The sequence below is a fragment of the Stegodyphus dumicola genome, chromosome 11 (genome assembly GCF_044657685.1).
Source record: "Stegodyphus dumicola isolate Sdum_Otavi_A_Nest chromosome 11, ASM4465768v1".
Taxonomy (NCBI): Eukaryota; Metazoa; Arthropoda; class Arachnida; order Araneae; family Eresidae; genus Stegodyphus; species Stegodyphus dumicola.
Window position 1 is genome coordinate 33,291,623 of NC_140778.1, and position 16,988 is coordinate 33,308,610.

General features: G+C 33.3%; 1 protein-coding gene across 1 annotated transcript; it reads right to left on the reverse strand.

Moving 5' to 3' along the window:
- Positions 1-231: 231 nt before the first annotated feature.
- On the reverse strand, positions 232-4,844 carry LOC118187402 (uncharacterized). The gene is made up of 4 exons (XM_085826262.1): positions 4,330-4,844; positions 2,760-2,823; positions 1,826-1,905; positions 232-245 (listed from the first exon to the last, which is right to left on the reverse strand). Exons 1-4 carry the CDS (start codon positions 4,691-4,693, stop codon positions 232-234), a joined length of 522 nt encoding a protein of 173 aa, XP_085682388.1. The 5' UTR covers positions 4,694-4,844.
- Positions 4,845-16,988: the final 12,144 nt, after the last annotated feature.

The window sequence follows — 16,988 nt, forward strand, 5'->3', positions numbered from 1 at the left end:
TCTTCTCTTCCATTTCCCTTTCAAATTGCAGAAATTTATCTACAGTTGTTTCAATGGTTTTTTCTATCACATCCTTCAGATTTTTCTTCCGTCGCCGGGAAGAACGTTGCCCATTCAATGAAGCTGTCAAGTAACAGAAAGATATAAAAATTATTAAATATTTAAATACATTTCATTGAAAAATACTAATATACAAAGCAAAGATTATTCAGAAATTTATTCCTTTTTCCCCTAAAGTGCATTACCTGAATGAATAGGAAAAAATAATAAAATATAAAGAAAAGTAATAATATCTTTTAATAAATAATGAAATTGTTTTCTAGCATTTGAGAAAAAAATTGTGGTGCCACTAGACTAGAACACGTGTACCTCAAAGCCCAGATTTTGGATATGCCTTTTATTTATTTCATGCTTTGTGTGAATTTAAGGAATTTTTGATTAACAAAGTGAGCAATTCAAAATCTCTGGGCTACAGGTTGGCTGAATAAGATAGTTATTTCTCAAATGTAATCTTGGTGGTCTCAAATGTAAACTTGGTGATTTAAAATAAATGTATTGGTACTAACCAGATATAAAATATTTTTATCTTCTGCATACCAGTGCATTGCCATTCGCAAAGCATTAGGTATTTAATTTAAAATTTAGCGTCTACTACTATTTAACTGCTTCTAAACAAATTAGAGGAATTCATATATTCATAAAACCAACGACTGGCTTCATCAGTCATTGATTTTATGAATATATGAAAATGTTATGTAAAACACTTAAATTTTCCTTTTATATTTTTTTCATACATTTTATTTCACCAAATGTGGAAACAAGACAGTAAACTGTTTATAATACACATTGCCATAAAAATTACAATATTCAAACATTCTACAAACCAAATTCAATTTTAACAAAATTCAACTGGAAATTGATACTAGTTGCATAGAAAAAGTTATGCAATTCAAGAGATTCCATAAATATCTATCTCAAAATTCACTAATTTTATATGGTATTGCTCTGCTTTTCATTACTCGGTTATTTTAAGGTTGGGCATTTTTCTGAAATTTTAAATTCAAAATGGGTGCTATCGCTTCAAGAAAAATAACATACTGCAAATCGATTATAAATTATTAGTATGCATATTGCAACTATATATTACATCTATTATAACTAAGCTCTGAATGTGTAATGCTTAACTCTTCAATTTTTCAAAATATCTGTATTGTATCTCTTGATAACAAATTACTCATTTATGTGTGTGTGTGTGTGTGTGATTATGGCAAAGCCTCGAGGGCTATCTGCCTAAGGGGAGGGGTGCCTTCGTGGAGGACTTTCTAAGGGAAACTGGCTCGTATACACGTTACACATGGGGAAAACCACGAAAACGCCCATGCAGCCAGCCCGTTCGCGGGATTCGAACCTCAGACCGAACTACCAGTGTTCAGCGACTTTACCGCTCGGCCGCTGGTGGGCCAAAATTACTCATTTATAATCTATTCTATGTCACATGTTATAATATATCTACCCTGTCTTAGCATATTTGTCTAGAACTAATTGAAAGGCCTTGTAAACTATATGTTCTTAAAAAGATTGCAAGCATGCCATGATATCTAAGAAATAATATGATTCATGAAGAATTAAATATTGTGCAGCATCATACTTTTTAATATTACCTGCCTCATCACCATAAACAAACATAATAATGAGTAATTGAAATGCAATTAATTAAATTTTGCTATAAACATTTGAAGAGAACCTTCACTCAACAGGGGTAGTGATGTCTGCACTGGTTCTTTAGTGCTTTAGCTATTTTTGTAAATAATGAAATATAACTTACAAAAATATGAACTAGGAGTTGGAGGAATTGGCGAACACTCTTGTGACTGTTCATACATTTCAGTTCCTTGATGATCCATACTGAAATTTAAAATATAAAATGGTTTAAAATTCTGCATACATATTTTGAAATATCACTTAAAATAACATGCATATTTTGAGAGAAACATTATGAACAATATGTTGTTTATGTCTTCTGATAATAATTTAATATAGCATGATTACAGATCAGGAATATAAAAAGAAGGTACTTTTCCGTTTTGCCGGCGCAAACGATAAAGTCGCCAATAAGGGTACAACTGATGCCAAACGAAATATCTTCGCTGGTAACCTTTTAGGCTTCATTTTCAAAACATGTCGCAGCCTTTTCTTATCAAATTGATTGTTTCGTTCAATACTGGCATACAATTACACAGAATTTTACAAGATAGTTAAATTTTATGCCCTAAGACCATACGCGGTAATTAAATCAATTAGGATGCAATCACACCGCTCAACCGAGGGCGAAAATATAGAAAAGGCAAAATTAAGGGTTAAATTCATCAATTTTCCTTAAAGTGTGAAAATAATTCATTCTAAAATTTTTTAAATATTTTTTATGTGTATACTGTATGTTGTAGCCAATAAAGTCTGCTTGGCGAGATTTGCGCCGGCGAAACGGAAAAGTACCTTTATAAATTATTTTTATACTGTAGAGGTACAGCTGAATTTCAGCCAAATTATGTTTTAAATTTTGTAATTGCTTACACTAATAATAACAGAAGCATATGTATTGATTAAATTGATCTTAATATTAAACAATAATATGTTTTATGCAATATAATTAATAAGTTTGTAAAAGAGCTTTTCATTAAACTAATTATGTCTGTTGACTGTGATCAAAAACTGTTTTATATAATATTACAGAATTTAAGATATTTATGCATTTAACTTACTTTTCATGTGCATCAAAAGCTACCACAAAACTTTCTTCGGAAGTATTCAACATTTCAGATGGAACTATAAAAGGGAAAGAAGAACCATGAATAAAATTAAACTTCTCTTCATCTTATATAATACATTGCAATTGAAATCTGAAAGCATTAAATTCATTACAGCAGAGTCATATACATTATATATAATTCCTTTAAAAAAGGTGTTTTATAAAACACTGTATAGGAATTTCTACAAAATAGCTAATTTTTGCTATTAAATGAAAAATATTTGATATTCATTTTGAATGAGGAATATTTTGTATCATTACCACTGAAGGTCTGATCTGATTATATGGCATTCTTCTTTACTAAATTTCATCTCTAATTCAGTTTATAAATATCAGAAATAAATAATCATATATTTCACAAAAGTGATCGACCGCTATTTCAAAACATATAGCCATACTCCACTTAACAGGGATTGTTAATTACAATCTCATTTTACATAACAAAGCAGTCCAGACAATACTTTTATAATGGGGATATAGTTACAGCTTAGAAATATACATTTCAGTGACAGGGAATGATAAAAGTTATTTCAAATTAAGGTTAATGGTCATAAAATATATTCAAATCCTAAAGTCCTTACAGGATATAGTTTAGCAAGACCTAAGCCTATAAGCCTACCATCTGATATAAAATAAGTGATAATGTTTTCAGCATTAGTTAAGTTAGTATGCGAACTTCTCAATGATAAATTTGCTTATAAAAAAACCCTTCCAGAAGTGAAATTTGAGCAATTTTTTAGAAACTATTTCACTTTGCCAAAGAAATTAAAATTATGGATTTGAATGATATCATGGAAAGAAGCAATCAAATTCACCATGTGGCTGAAATGTACTGAGCTACTAAAGAAAAATTATGATGAGAAAATAATTGAGCTTTCAAATTGAATTTGATTATCACTGGCAGAAAAATTTAGTGTGCAAAATAATTAAACATTTTTTAAAGGCTACTATGGAATATGTTACAGCATGTTTAATTTTCTTTAAATATTGAAAACATTGAAATCACTGAAAGTATGTAGCAAGAAATGAAATATAAAATTTGCAAGCCAAATATTTCTTTAAATCAACAAATGAAATTGGAAATGCAAAATCCATGAAGAAAAAAAATTAGGCTAAAAATAATCAAAAAATGAAGACAAATTAATTAGCACTACAAAATACCATGACCAAGATGATTAAATATATTTTTAAAAGTCAAACAAATGAAATGGATTTTGTTTTTTGTGATGGAATAAATGTTCCAAGAATTTTATACCATGATTCTTACATTCAAAAGAGACAATATTTATGCTTAAACTCGGTACTTCTTATCTCAGAAAAATGTGCAGTATAAGGAAAAAGTAGGCAAACATCTGTTTGAAAATCATGTTGATATTTCAAGTTTGGTAAATTTAAATTTTTGCCTTTGTTTTTGGAGAAGGGGTGAGTCCGAGCACTTTTCTAAAACATATATTTAAAAGCAATATAACGATTTCTAGCACATTTTTAAAAACAAACTGTATTAATAAAATGAGTTTTCTTACCTGACTCTTCCAATCCAAGAATCTCAGTTTCCGTTATCAGGCCGGGATTCGAGGCATCTCTGGAACCTAGAACTTTATCCATTTCATGATAAAATCGAAAAGTAATTTTTCCACCAGCTCCAGACAGTCTTAATTTATCTCGCTGCAGTCGATATTCTCGTCTCAGCGCTTTTACTTTTGTTTTAATCTGAACCGTATTTCTGGAATAGCCAGCATCAGATAATTCTTTCTGTATTTGTCTATAAATTTCAGTATCGCGTACTGTTCCATCCAATTTTTTCTGGATGCTATCGCACCCCCAGATTTCAATTAAAGCGATTGTTTCGCTGACAGTCCACCGAGCAGTCAACTGAACGTCAGCCATGTTGTTTACAAATTAACCGCGGATTCGCGCAATGCAGCATGGGAAATATCCCCATTTGCCTTGCTCCATAGAGGTAGGAGTATTCTACCTTCCTTCGGAGAAGCAGTTAATGCTTTTTCGCCATGTGAATGGGACAAGTTGGAAGAACCGGTTTTCACCACCGTTCGAATCTGCTCTTGTGAACGGGGCTTGATAGTCACTTTGGCATAGCGACTCTCTAACTTTGATATGAATTTACCATGAATTTATTTACGAATTTGAATTTATTCATACGCACACACACACACACATATATATATATATATATATAAACTCTTGAACACATAGGTCTCTCTTGTTCGTGTACTACTTTCTACTTATATATATATATATATATATATATATATATATATATATATATATATATATATATATATACATACGTGTGTTTGTACACGCACATTGAAAAATGGCACAAAAATTTAAAAATTGGCTTTCGTGTAATGTTAACAAGTTTTCGGTAGTAAATACAGTACGGAACTATAAGTGATTAAATATATCAATATGACAAACATTCAGCATATTATGTATTATTTCAGACGCCTTTTACATTTTTTCGGAAGCCGTTTAAAATATAGGAAAATTTTTGTATTTCTTTTCTTCAATTGTGTTCAATCACACAATCAAGTGTGAGAGATAGATATAAATGAATTTATATCTATCTCTCATACTTGAACGTAGTAATTGAAGATTACTGACATTTCCTTCGTCTATAGTGAGGACTTGATTTTTGGTGTTATGATTAATACAAGTGATTTTAATTTAAGTAGAAAAACGAATATTTGTATGATGCTGTGTTGGTTTGGCGAAAAACTTAAAGAGCAGACTGCGTCAGTTAGATAATAACCAGCTTATACTTGGAACATGGAATATAAACATTCTAAAAGAATAAACTCGAGATCTGAGATTATTCGATAAAGACATTTTTTAAAAGGCGCGCAATATATAATCCGAATCCCTGCTGTAGTATATAAATAATAAATATAGATTTATATTCTTTAAGAACTCGGTGCCATATAAATTCACTTAAATACGAATGGAAGTGATGTTCTGTGATGCCTTTTGCTGTCCCCTTTTTCGAATTACAAAGTCTTTTAGTGTTTTGAATTTTTGTACCAGTATCACCAGGCCCGTTTGCTGTTCTGTACAGAGAAGGTGACATACGCTAATCCTCCCCAAAATTTAAAAGAATACAAATATATAGGGGTTACGAAGGGGAAGCTCTTCAATAAGAGTACAATTTCTTGCAGACTGACAGCTCTTCTGTGCTTTTCCTTGTGTAAAGTACTTAACTTTGAGTACTGTGTGTCACAGAACGGCGGTGCACTACATTCTGAGGAAACATTTTAAACGTGATCAACGTTTCTCGTCGACATAAGGATCAGAACTGAGTTTGCTCCCTTCCTCTTCCGCTGCAATTATCGCGCGTTCCGCTTGTCGAATGTAGTTGCCTCTATAGACGTTTGATTCCGAGAAGCCAGACAGACAACATGGAATACAACGAAAGTTTTCTCCACCACTATTTCAAAACGAGCTAAAATATTGGCTTTGCAAGAAAACTTTTACGAACACTCTATGGCATAATTTTAACTCAATCTGAAATAAAAATTAATAAGCATTTCAATTTTATTTCTGTAGCGGTGATTTGAAAAGAAAATCTAAAATACATTAAGCTAAGAATGAAATAGTCTTCCTGTTAACAAAAAAAGGAATGAGGTAGTTCACTACAATAATGGTTTTACTGAATCTTAGTTGCTAAAGACAGAGAGAATTATTAAGCGATATTCATGTTGAAAATAAATAAGTCTGCTAATAAATAATAATAATAAACTCTTAAATCGAAGTCGCTTCAAACATTTAAAACTTGCATATCATTAATATTGGCGATCATTTAATATCTTAGTTTTCGACTAGCTATTAAAAATGCAGTGACTCTAGTAGCGACCAATTATGAAAGGCGACAAGCAAAAATTCAACCTTACTCTTCTGTAACTGAAAGTAATTTTTTATTGGTACCACCGTTAATGTGGTTACATTGTATTTCCAAATGTTGATTTTGTTACTTTGTAGTGGTCATGCTCCCGAGGAAAAAAACAAACACCTCTATATATAAGAGAAACAAAAGGTTTCAGTTCTCCAAATTTTAAGTTTAGGATTCGAATTAGCTACGTCGCCGGCGTTGCGCCTCTCATACGAGACGGATTGACCTAGAAATGCCGCAATCCAGAAAATGTATCAAAATTTTTAGATCAGAGAGAGTGAATTAAGGACAATTGCTAACTGAAATTATAATTTTGATTTACATACATTTATCTCATAATTTTATAATTTTCATTTATACATTTTTTAACCTTAAATATAAAATTTTCTCGTTACTGCTCTAATGCTTTTTGTTAAAAAGGCTTTTCTGTCGCTAAGCCTTTTTCTCTTTGAAGGGAGGGGGGAAGGAATATGTACAACAAAGTTGCAGAAGGGACAAGTATGAATACCATCAGGCAAAATGTCTCTTTACGAGATCTAAACTCAAATAGTGAAAATACGTCCAGAAAAGGTATCCACTTGCATTTGGTGGAAGGGAAGAGTGAGAAGAATGTTATTAGCTCTCATTATTTGCTTTTCGAAACATTATCAACTGAAGGAGAAACACACGGCAAAATTAAATTCTGTAGTGCACTAATCTGTTCTACCAAATTAGCAATGGACTGCATAAATAAGTATTTATTTTAATAATTGAGTTGCTTTTTCCCCACCTTCATTAATTAATGTCGGCAGCTAAACAGGGAGGGAAAAAGTACTCGACTGAAGAATTTTGGGAAAAAGAAGAAACCACAGCATGATGTTAAAAATCTGTATTTTATTTCCTGTGTTTTTATATAAAACTCGTAATTATTTTTTTTAATGACAAGCACTTTATTCAAGCATTCAGCGACGTCGTAATTCTGATCCGTATCTCATCAAATTCTAATCCTAAAATACTTCATTAAGATCGGCTAACCCCTTACTATAATCTTAGTCTGTAGTCCCCCGTAGTGTATATAATATAAATAGTAAACTAAAACCACACTCATACGTGTCTATAAATTTGTAAATTTATGTATTTATTTATTAATTTAGTATTTGATAGTTTATTTTATTTATTGAAATTTTTGTCTCAGTATTGCATTTATTTTGCTTAGTTGACAGTATGGCTTCCTGTCCGAGGAATGTACTGCGCCTTACGTGCAGCTCTTTGAAAGGGGGCATTGTTACGAATTTTGTGTACCTGTAAAATAATTTTAGTGAAATTATGTGAGAAATTGTAGTATTTCCTGTATAATCTAACGGGAAAAGCTTGCAAGAGACGAAACTCTGCAGGAAAAATAAGATTAAAGGAGCAAGTTTATATAATATTTGTATAGAGAGGCTATCTCGCTAAATCGGCGATATATCGCAAAGTTGGCGATTGTTTCGGCGACTTATTTTGACCCCAAATGTGTGTCTTTGGCCGAATAGCACCCAAAGTTGCAAAACTTGGCGAGTATTTCTCATCACTTTATGAGTGTAATCGGTGCAGTAATTTCAGCCCTACATGTAACTGTAACTGTATCCGGCCCCCCTCATATACCCTCCAGTAGTTTCGAGAGGTGGAAGGTCTCGGCGGCGAGGGGAAACAATATAAGGCCAAAGAGAGTATAAGTTTCTGAGTTGTTATTTCAGAGCTGTCTTCCGAGTATTGTGATATTCGTGAGAGCTCCTCCTTTTATAGACGCGCTTTGCATTGCACTGTATTTAGCGTTCTGAGTGGTTTGAAGTGTAATTATTGATTGTGATTGATACTTCTCATTGATACTGAGAAGAGCTGTATGAGAAAATTCCAGAACTGCGAAATATGTTTTGTTTGGGAGGGGGGTAAAAATAAATTTTATCAAACTATCATCTGGTGTGTGCATTCATTGCATTATGAACCCGTACACACGCAACAATATATATATACCATACGAAAGGATGAACTTTTAAAACAGAAGTGGAAAAAGGTTTGTGTGGTAGATTAAATCACGCCGGAAGAAGATAAATTTAGTACTTGAGGAATAATAACTGCGGATTTAGAAATCAAATTAATAATAATAATTTTAGATTTAATTTTTAGATGACTTTGTTTAGTACAAAAAACTATTTAGTTTGATAATAAATTAGAAATTTTCTTGGTAGCCATAATATAGATTTGATGGTCAAAGTCGCATTAGAACGGGTTAATCTCAAAATATTCTTTCCTTATCCTACATTTATGCTAATTTATGGTCTGCAAAATATCAGAAGATTTCGTCTTTAATTGTGACACAGTTCATACAGTTATACGTTGCAGCTTGTTAACGTTATAGTTCGTGGAAGAATTATATCATCATGATTACTTAGACGTCGTTCGGAGACAGGTTATCGAATAATGTCATCTTTGATAGCTCATCACCTTGATAGAATCATTGTTGTTATAACTGAAATTCATGTCTTTTAGTTCATTGGTAAGATGTCAAAGTTTTTTAGCATAATGTTATGGAAAATTCTTATGTAATTTTGTTGTGTATAATTTTTGCGTATTATTTTACTGTGAATTTGTATTGTGCTTATTTTTAAATTAATGTATAATATTTAATATTGTTAAACTTTACGGCAAAGCTCCCTTAAGTTTGGCAGAATATGTGTTACAGTTAAAAGGCGCGGTTGTATTTCCGTTTCTCACGCGTAGGCTTCTTTGGAGGTTAGAGGTCACTGTCCAGATGCATTTTTCCCCTTTTTCGCGGGATTTGAAAGCACGTGTTTTGCTCGTTCAGAGTCGAATAGTTCTAATGGGCGGCGATTTTTTTGACAGAGTTATAGGTTGGAAACATTCTTCTGTTGCGTGGGAAAGAAAGGGTCTGTCTTCTTGTAGAAAGTTCTGAATTTCTGAGAATTTCAGTAGCGATTTATGACCTTTCTTCTAGTTGGCGAAAGGGACTCTAAGTTTCCTTAAGATTGGCTAAATTTTTAATTTTAGTTTTGTTTAAACCAATAGTAATTTTGAGGCGTTTCTTGGTGTGTGTAAACCGTGGTTTCTTAAGCCGTTGCACGGAAGGCAGAGGGAGCTTCTTTGGACTTGGAAAAAAAAAAAAAAAAGCGGTTTTTAGAGGAGACTTTTAAGAGGTTTTTTTTTGGAGCCTTAGGGGTTTGCTACCTGGACGGCGGCCCCTACGGGGCCGGCCGCGGTCATGAGGTGCTGAGATGGTGTGGAGGAAAAACGCGGCGGTTCTTCGGTGGTCGACCGCGGTATACAGTTAAGTTTTTATCTCCGAGATTTCTGGGTACGGAGTGTCCGAGACAGTGTGAGTGCTCGACATGTTTGACGGCGGCGATTCTTGCGGCCTATTATTTTCAATTTCGTCGCTGAGATTTCCTTTCCCATTTGTGGAACAGTCTGAACTGCTCGTTCGTGCTGGAGTATCTATTTTGCTTTCGAAAAGATGGAAATATGGAAAGTCGTCATCGCCTGAGGTCTGCTTTGGCCTTTTGTCTCCAGTTTCGACCTCCTTCTCTTATCTCCAGTGGAACTTCGAAAACGGGAAGTTGATTGAGTGAAAGTGCTGCTTAACGGAGGAATTTGAAAACTTTAAACTGGAACTATGTAAAGGCTCCGGTTCCGGAAAACAACGATGAAGTTTTAGTAGTTATTGTTTCGGTGTTTTGAAATTGGATCAATGGATTTGGGCAGCTCCCTGGTTCTCTCGGGGGTGGTGCGCCGATTTCGTGAGTGACTTTTTAATTATCATTGGTGTTTTATTTTGATGCATAGTCCTTTTAAATTTGGGGGTGTTTAATGCTGGGGCGAGAGTTTTCATGTTAGGTAGATGGAAATTGAGTATTTTTGCCGGATTTCTAGCTGGGATGGTGGTTTTTTTTTATTTGATGTTTAGTGGTCAGGGGTCGGTTGGGCTAAGTGGAGGAGGTGGGTCTTTGTTTGGTGTTTGAGTGCTATGTTCGGTGTGTTTTATTCTGGATTGGTTTTTTAAATGAGTTTGATATTTTTGAGTTCCTGCTTGAAATGATTGGGAACTGTGACGTGTTTCGTTGTGGTTTTTGTTTTAGTGGATTAATGTTGAATATGAGATTGATTTGAAAAAAAACAACTATGAGTGGCTTTAAAAGGTTTTGTAGGGGTGGTCTGGCCAGCTATCTTAAATTATAATGTGTGGGAATTTTCAATAAATGTGTTTATTATCTTTAATATTGTATGTTTTTTTTTGTGTGTGTATTAATTGTGGTCTACTGTAGGTCACCCATGTGATCCTTACGGAAACATGGTTTCTCAACCGAACCTGGGAAATTATATTGCGGTAGTAGAAAAAAAAAATTAATTTTAGTTTTGGTGACTATACGATCGGTTTGCTGAATTTATTTTAATTTGAAGAGTAGACTTCTTAATTGGGAGATTGTATCTTTCCCCGGTGTTTTGAAGAGTTCTGTGTGATATTTGAAATGTTCAAGGTTTAAGCTTATCTCTAGATTTAAGATTGAAATTTATGTGTTTTCAGGTTGGAGATATAAATTAGTTTTAATTTAGTGAGAGATAGCCTGTTAAAGATTTTGTTGTGGATGTGCATAATTAATCGTGATTCTACCAAAACACCAGGGAGGATATCTTTCTTTGATGTCTTTAGATTTAAAAGTTTTGATTATGTACTTACAAAGTTTAGTAGTTTTTAGTAGTAATTAGTTTGATTTTTTTTTTTTTTTTTTTTTTTTTTTTTTTTTTTTTTGTCGCGGCACCAAGCAGTCAGTTTTAAAGAGATAAAAGTTAAATGAAAAATATTATTTTTTTTCTACGTAACAAATGGTGCCGTGACCTCGCGACTGGTAGACCACTGTATGTAATGTGTATTTTGAATTATGTATTGAATTTCTATTTTGTTTATGCTTATACTGTGTTTTGAGTAGAGCTAAATTTTATGTTTGCGTTTACCTAGCGCTCTGACACACCTTTTAGTTAATTTGAAGTACTGTGCAGTAATGGAATTTTTCTGAATTGCTTGTGTTAACTGCATTTTTAATTATTTGATTTGGTTAGTTCCATTTTTAGTAAATTATTTTTATTGTCAGAACAATTGTTTGTTTTAATTTAACAGTGAAGTTTTTTTTAAGTTCGTAAATGGTGTTAATGGATTAGGGAATTTGTAGAACAGACTTGGATTAGAAATGTGTATTTTATTTTGAGTAATTGAGTTGCTTCGTTAACTTTAATGCGCGTTAGTTTTGTAAAGTTGCGAGGGACCAGTGATAGTCTGTTTAGAAATTTGACTTTTTTTTTTAGATTTTAGGGAAATGCTTAGATTATCAGCTTGAGTGAAGGTGTTTAGCTTTTGCGTGTGTTCAATTATTCTCTGGTTTTTGTTTGGTTTAATGAGTTGTACAAGTAGTAATTGAGATTCCACCTAATTTCTGAGTTTTGTAGTTAGATGATTAGTGATTACTTTTGGTTTGAAAGGGTTAAACAGTAGAAGTATAGTATTTTAAGAGAATTTAGAATTGCGAGTTATGAGAATTTTGTGGCAATTTGTTTTGTGAGAATTTTGTGTGACAAGGTAGAATATGGTTGTGTTGTGAAATTTATGAAATTAGGATAATTACTCTTCTTTACTCATTGTGTAGGTGTTCAGGTTGTTTAAATGCTAGTCTAGTGAGGAAATTAACAGTGAGTTGTGTAACATTTGTTTTTAACTGTGAGTTAAATTGTTAATGAGTAATCTATTTGATTTTTATTAGTTTTTAATTTTTGTCACTAGATTTCTGTTCTTGATTGAATTTGTTGCAAACTTATGGTTTTAATTCTAATTCGGTATTTGAGTCTTGTGCTGATTTGAATCGTGGGTTTGAAATCAGAATGAATACTTATACGGGAGACTTCAGGTTGCTGGAGCAGTTTTTGTGTGAATTTGATATTATGAGTTTTTTTCATTAGTATTATGCTATGCATTTTCAGTTTATTGCCATTGTTTTAAACTCACAAGACTTCTTGTTGCTTTTATACTTGGGTAGAGACACTACCAGGTTTCAGTGTGGATTTTACTTGGAGCTTAGTGTACACATTTGTGGAGTTATTGATTTTGAGTTGAGTTTGAGTTATTTTGGAGATTTTGAGTTTTAAAACGCTTCCTCCTTGTTTAAGATATTCACATTTACTTCCTTGCAGGTATTTTTGGTAGTCTATTTGGTAGATTTTTTTGTGTTTATGCTAAAGTCTGCATCTCACAATTGCAGTGCATGCACTTTTGTCCTTAATAGATTGCTGTCTCTTTTTGTTTTCCTAAATTGGGGTTTTGTATGTTTCATTTCTTTTGTTTACTTTGGGCGTTTTTGTATAGATGTTGCTCAATACTGCATTTTCTCAAATCAGTGCACTTTCCCTAAACAGCTTTTGTAGACAGATTTTATGTTTCATACGGTTTAAATTTTAAGGGTATTTTGAATACCTTTTTGTTATTTTGAGATTTTTATATGTGTTTTTAACTTGCTTCGGTTCGGTCTTGATGTAGTCCTGGTGACAAATTTTGTCTAGAATTTTTTTTTTTCGGTAATTGATTTATTATTGAGTTTTGATTCCTTACATTTGTCTTGAATTTTCTTTGGCTCTTTGAAGAATTTTTTTAAAGTTCCGGGTTTATTTAGTTGGTTTTCACTCTGTTGGTGGTATGCGCTTGTTGAGAGTTTTCTTAGTTTCGGTTTTAGCTCGTGACTCCATAGTGGTTTGCGTTTAGGAATTTATTCGGCTGGTCCGAATTTTCATTTCCTGGTTCAAGTTAAGTTTTCAAATTTTTTTTTTTTTTTTTTTTTTTTTGCCTAATGTTTCTAGTTACGTGCTAGACGTTTTTTGGTTTAGATTTTGGTCAAGTTACTGAATTCCGTTTCTGGAGCTTCTCTCTGCGTGTTTGTACTTCCTTTCAGTTTAGAGGTTATTTCTGATAAACTTTTCTGGTTCTTGTTGTTTGCTTCTGTTGTTGATTAGGATACTAAAAGCTTGTATTTATTTACTCACTAGTTGTTTGGTTGTTTCTGGTTATGAGCATTGTGTTACCAAATTAGTAATTAAAGGTATCAGTGACACTTCACTCTTGCTGTCTTTGTAGCTACAAATTGATTTGTATTTAAATTTTTTTTAGTTGAATTTTAATTCGTGGGTTTAAGTGTAGGTAAATTTTTAATAGTTGTGTGTACTTATCACTTATCCGTGACTACATCCAAGTGTTAATAATATTCTGCAGTTGTGTTTAATCTTATGTATTTATTAAGGAGTGTGTAGAAAAATTTTGTTTCTCAAAATTTTTCTTTTTCCGTACCGTGGGGGAATTGTTATGCAAAATTCTTATGTATTTTTGTTGTGTATAATTTTTGCGTATTATTTTACTGTGAATTTGTATTGTGCTTATTTTTAAATTAATGTATAATATTTAATATTGTTAAACTTTACGGCAAAGCTCCCTTAAGTTTGGCAGAATATGTGTTACAGTTAAAAGGGCGCGGTTGTATTTCCGTTTCTCACGCGTAGGCTTCTTTGGAGGTTAGAGGTCACTGTCCAGCTGCATTTTTCCCCTTTTTCGCGGGGTTTGAAAGCACGTGTTTTGCTCGTTCAGAGTCGAATAGTTCTAATGGGCGGCGATTTTTTTGACAGAGTTATAGGTTGGAAACATTCTTCTGTTGCGTGGGAAAGAAAGGGTCTGTCTTCTTGTAGAAAGTTCTGAATTTCTGAGAATTTCAGTAGCGATTTATGACCTTTCTTCTAGTTGGCGAAAGGGACTCTAAGTTTCCTTAAGATTGGCTAAATTTTTAATTTTAGTTTTGTTTAAACCAATAGTAATTTTGAGGCGTTTCTTGGTGTGTGTAAACCGTGGTTTCTTAAGCCGTTGCACGGAAGGCAGAGGGAGCTTCTTTGGACTTGGAAAAAAAAAAAAAAAAGCGGTTTTTAGAGGAGACTTTTAAGAGGTTTTTTTTTGGAGCCTTAGGGGTTTGCTACCTGGACGGCGGCCCCTACGGGGCCGGCCGCGGTCATGAGGTGCTGAGATGGTGTGGAGGAAAAACGCGGCGGTTCTTCGGTGGTCGACCGCGGTATACAGTTAAGTTTTTATCTCCGAGATTTCTGGGTACGGAGTGTCCGAGATAGTGTGAGTGCTCGACATGTTTGACGGCGGCGATTCTTGCGGCCTATTATTTTCAATTTCGTCGCTGAGATTTCCTTTCCCATTTGTGGAACAGTCTGAACTGCTCGTTCGTGCTGGAGTATCTATTTTGCTTTCGAAAAGATGGAAATATGGAAAGTCGTCATCGCCTGAGGTCTGCTTTGGCCTTTTGTCTCCAGTTTCGACCTCCTTCTCTTATCTCCAGTGGAACTTCGAAAACGGGAAGTTGATTGAGTGAAAGTGCTGCTTAACGGAGGAATTTGAAAACTTTAAACTGGAACTATGTAAAGGCTCCGGTTCCGGAAAACAACGATGAAGTTTTAGTAGTTATTGTTTCGGTGTTTTGAAATTGGATCAATGGATTTGGGCAGCTCCCTGGTTCTCTCGGGGGTGGTGCGCCGATTTCGTGAGTGACATTTAATTATCATTGGTGTTTTATTTTGATGCATAGTCCTTTTAAATTTGGGGGTGTTTAATGCTGGGGCGAGAGTTGTCATGTTAGGTAGATGGAATTTGAGTATTTTTGCCGGATTTCTAGCTGGGATGGTGGTTTTTTTTTATTTGATGTTTAGTGGTCAGGGGTCGGTTGGGCTAATTGGAGGAGGTGGGTCTTTGTTTGGTGTTTGAGTGCTATGTTCGGTGTGTTTTATTCTGGATTGGTTTTTTAAATGAGTTTGATATTCTTGAGTTCCTGCTTGAAATGATTGGGAACTGTGACGTGTTTCGCTGTGGTTTTTGTTTTAGTGGATTAATGTTGAATATGAGATTCATTTGAAAAAAAACAACTATGAGTGGCTTTAAAAGGTTTTGTAGGGGTGGTCTGGCCAGCTGTCTTAAATTATAATGTGTGGGAATTTTCAATAAATGTGTTTATTATCTTTAATATTGTATGTTTTTTTTTTGTGTGTATTAATTGTGGTCTACTGTAGGTCACCCATGTGATCCTTACGGAAACATGGTTTTTCAACCGAACCTGGGTAATTATATTGCGGTAGTAGAAAAAAAAAATTAATTTTAGTGTTGGTGACTATACAATCGGTTTGAATTTATTTTAATTTGAAGAGTAGACTTCTTAATTGGGAGATTGTATCTTTCCCCGGTGTTTTGAAGAGTTCTGTGTGATATTTGAAATGTTCAAGGTTTAAGCTTATCTCTAGATTTAAGATTGAAATTTATGTGTTTTCAGGTTGGAGATATAAATTAGTTTTAATTTAGTGAGAGATAGCCTGTTAAAGATTTTGTTGTGGATGTGCATAATTAATCGTGATTCTACCAAAACACCAGGGAGGATATCTTTCTTTGATGTCTTTAGATTTAAAAGTTTTGATTATGTACTTACAAAGTTTAGTAGTTTTTAGTAATAATTAGTTTGATTTTGTTTTTTTTTTGTCGCGGCACCAAGCAGTCAGTTTTAAAGAGATAAAAGTTAAATGAAAAATATTATTTTTTTTTCTGCGTAACAATAATTCGAGAAGAGAAAAAATGAGATATTAAGAAAAATAATTGCGAGAAGTTTCAGGCCGCGCAGGAGGAAAATAGGGATAATTTTTTCATTATATTATAATCCTAAAAGCAACTGTGGAAAATTTCTAACAAAAAACTGACTTAAAAGATTCGCATAAATATAAGAGCTTTAGACAAATCCCATAAGATGGACTATCAAGTGCGTCAGATTAAATTACTGCACTCTACTTCTTGCTCAGCTTAAGATATATTTTAATCAAAATATTCAGCGGGAAGTGCCGCAGTGCGAAATATTTTGCAAGCATGGGCAAGTTTAAATCATTTAAAACAAAATATGCTACAGCGAATTGTAAGTGCCTCATGATATTATAAAAGCACTAGAATGCAGTACTAGAACGCCTATAACTGCAGCTGACTGCACTGTACCTCCAATCGTATGATCAAAACCATTCCCTCTAAATTTGTTTTTTTTTCCATGATAATGATAACTGCTAATTAACGTTAGGTGCACATTAGCAATTAGCATTATTATATCCATAATAATGTTCGTTGCTAATTATATACATCGGTATTTTCCTGAAAGCAAGCAACCTGAATTAATATTGCTTATTCCAAAC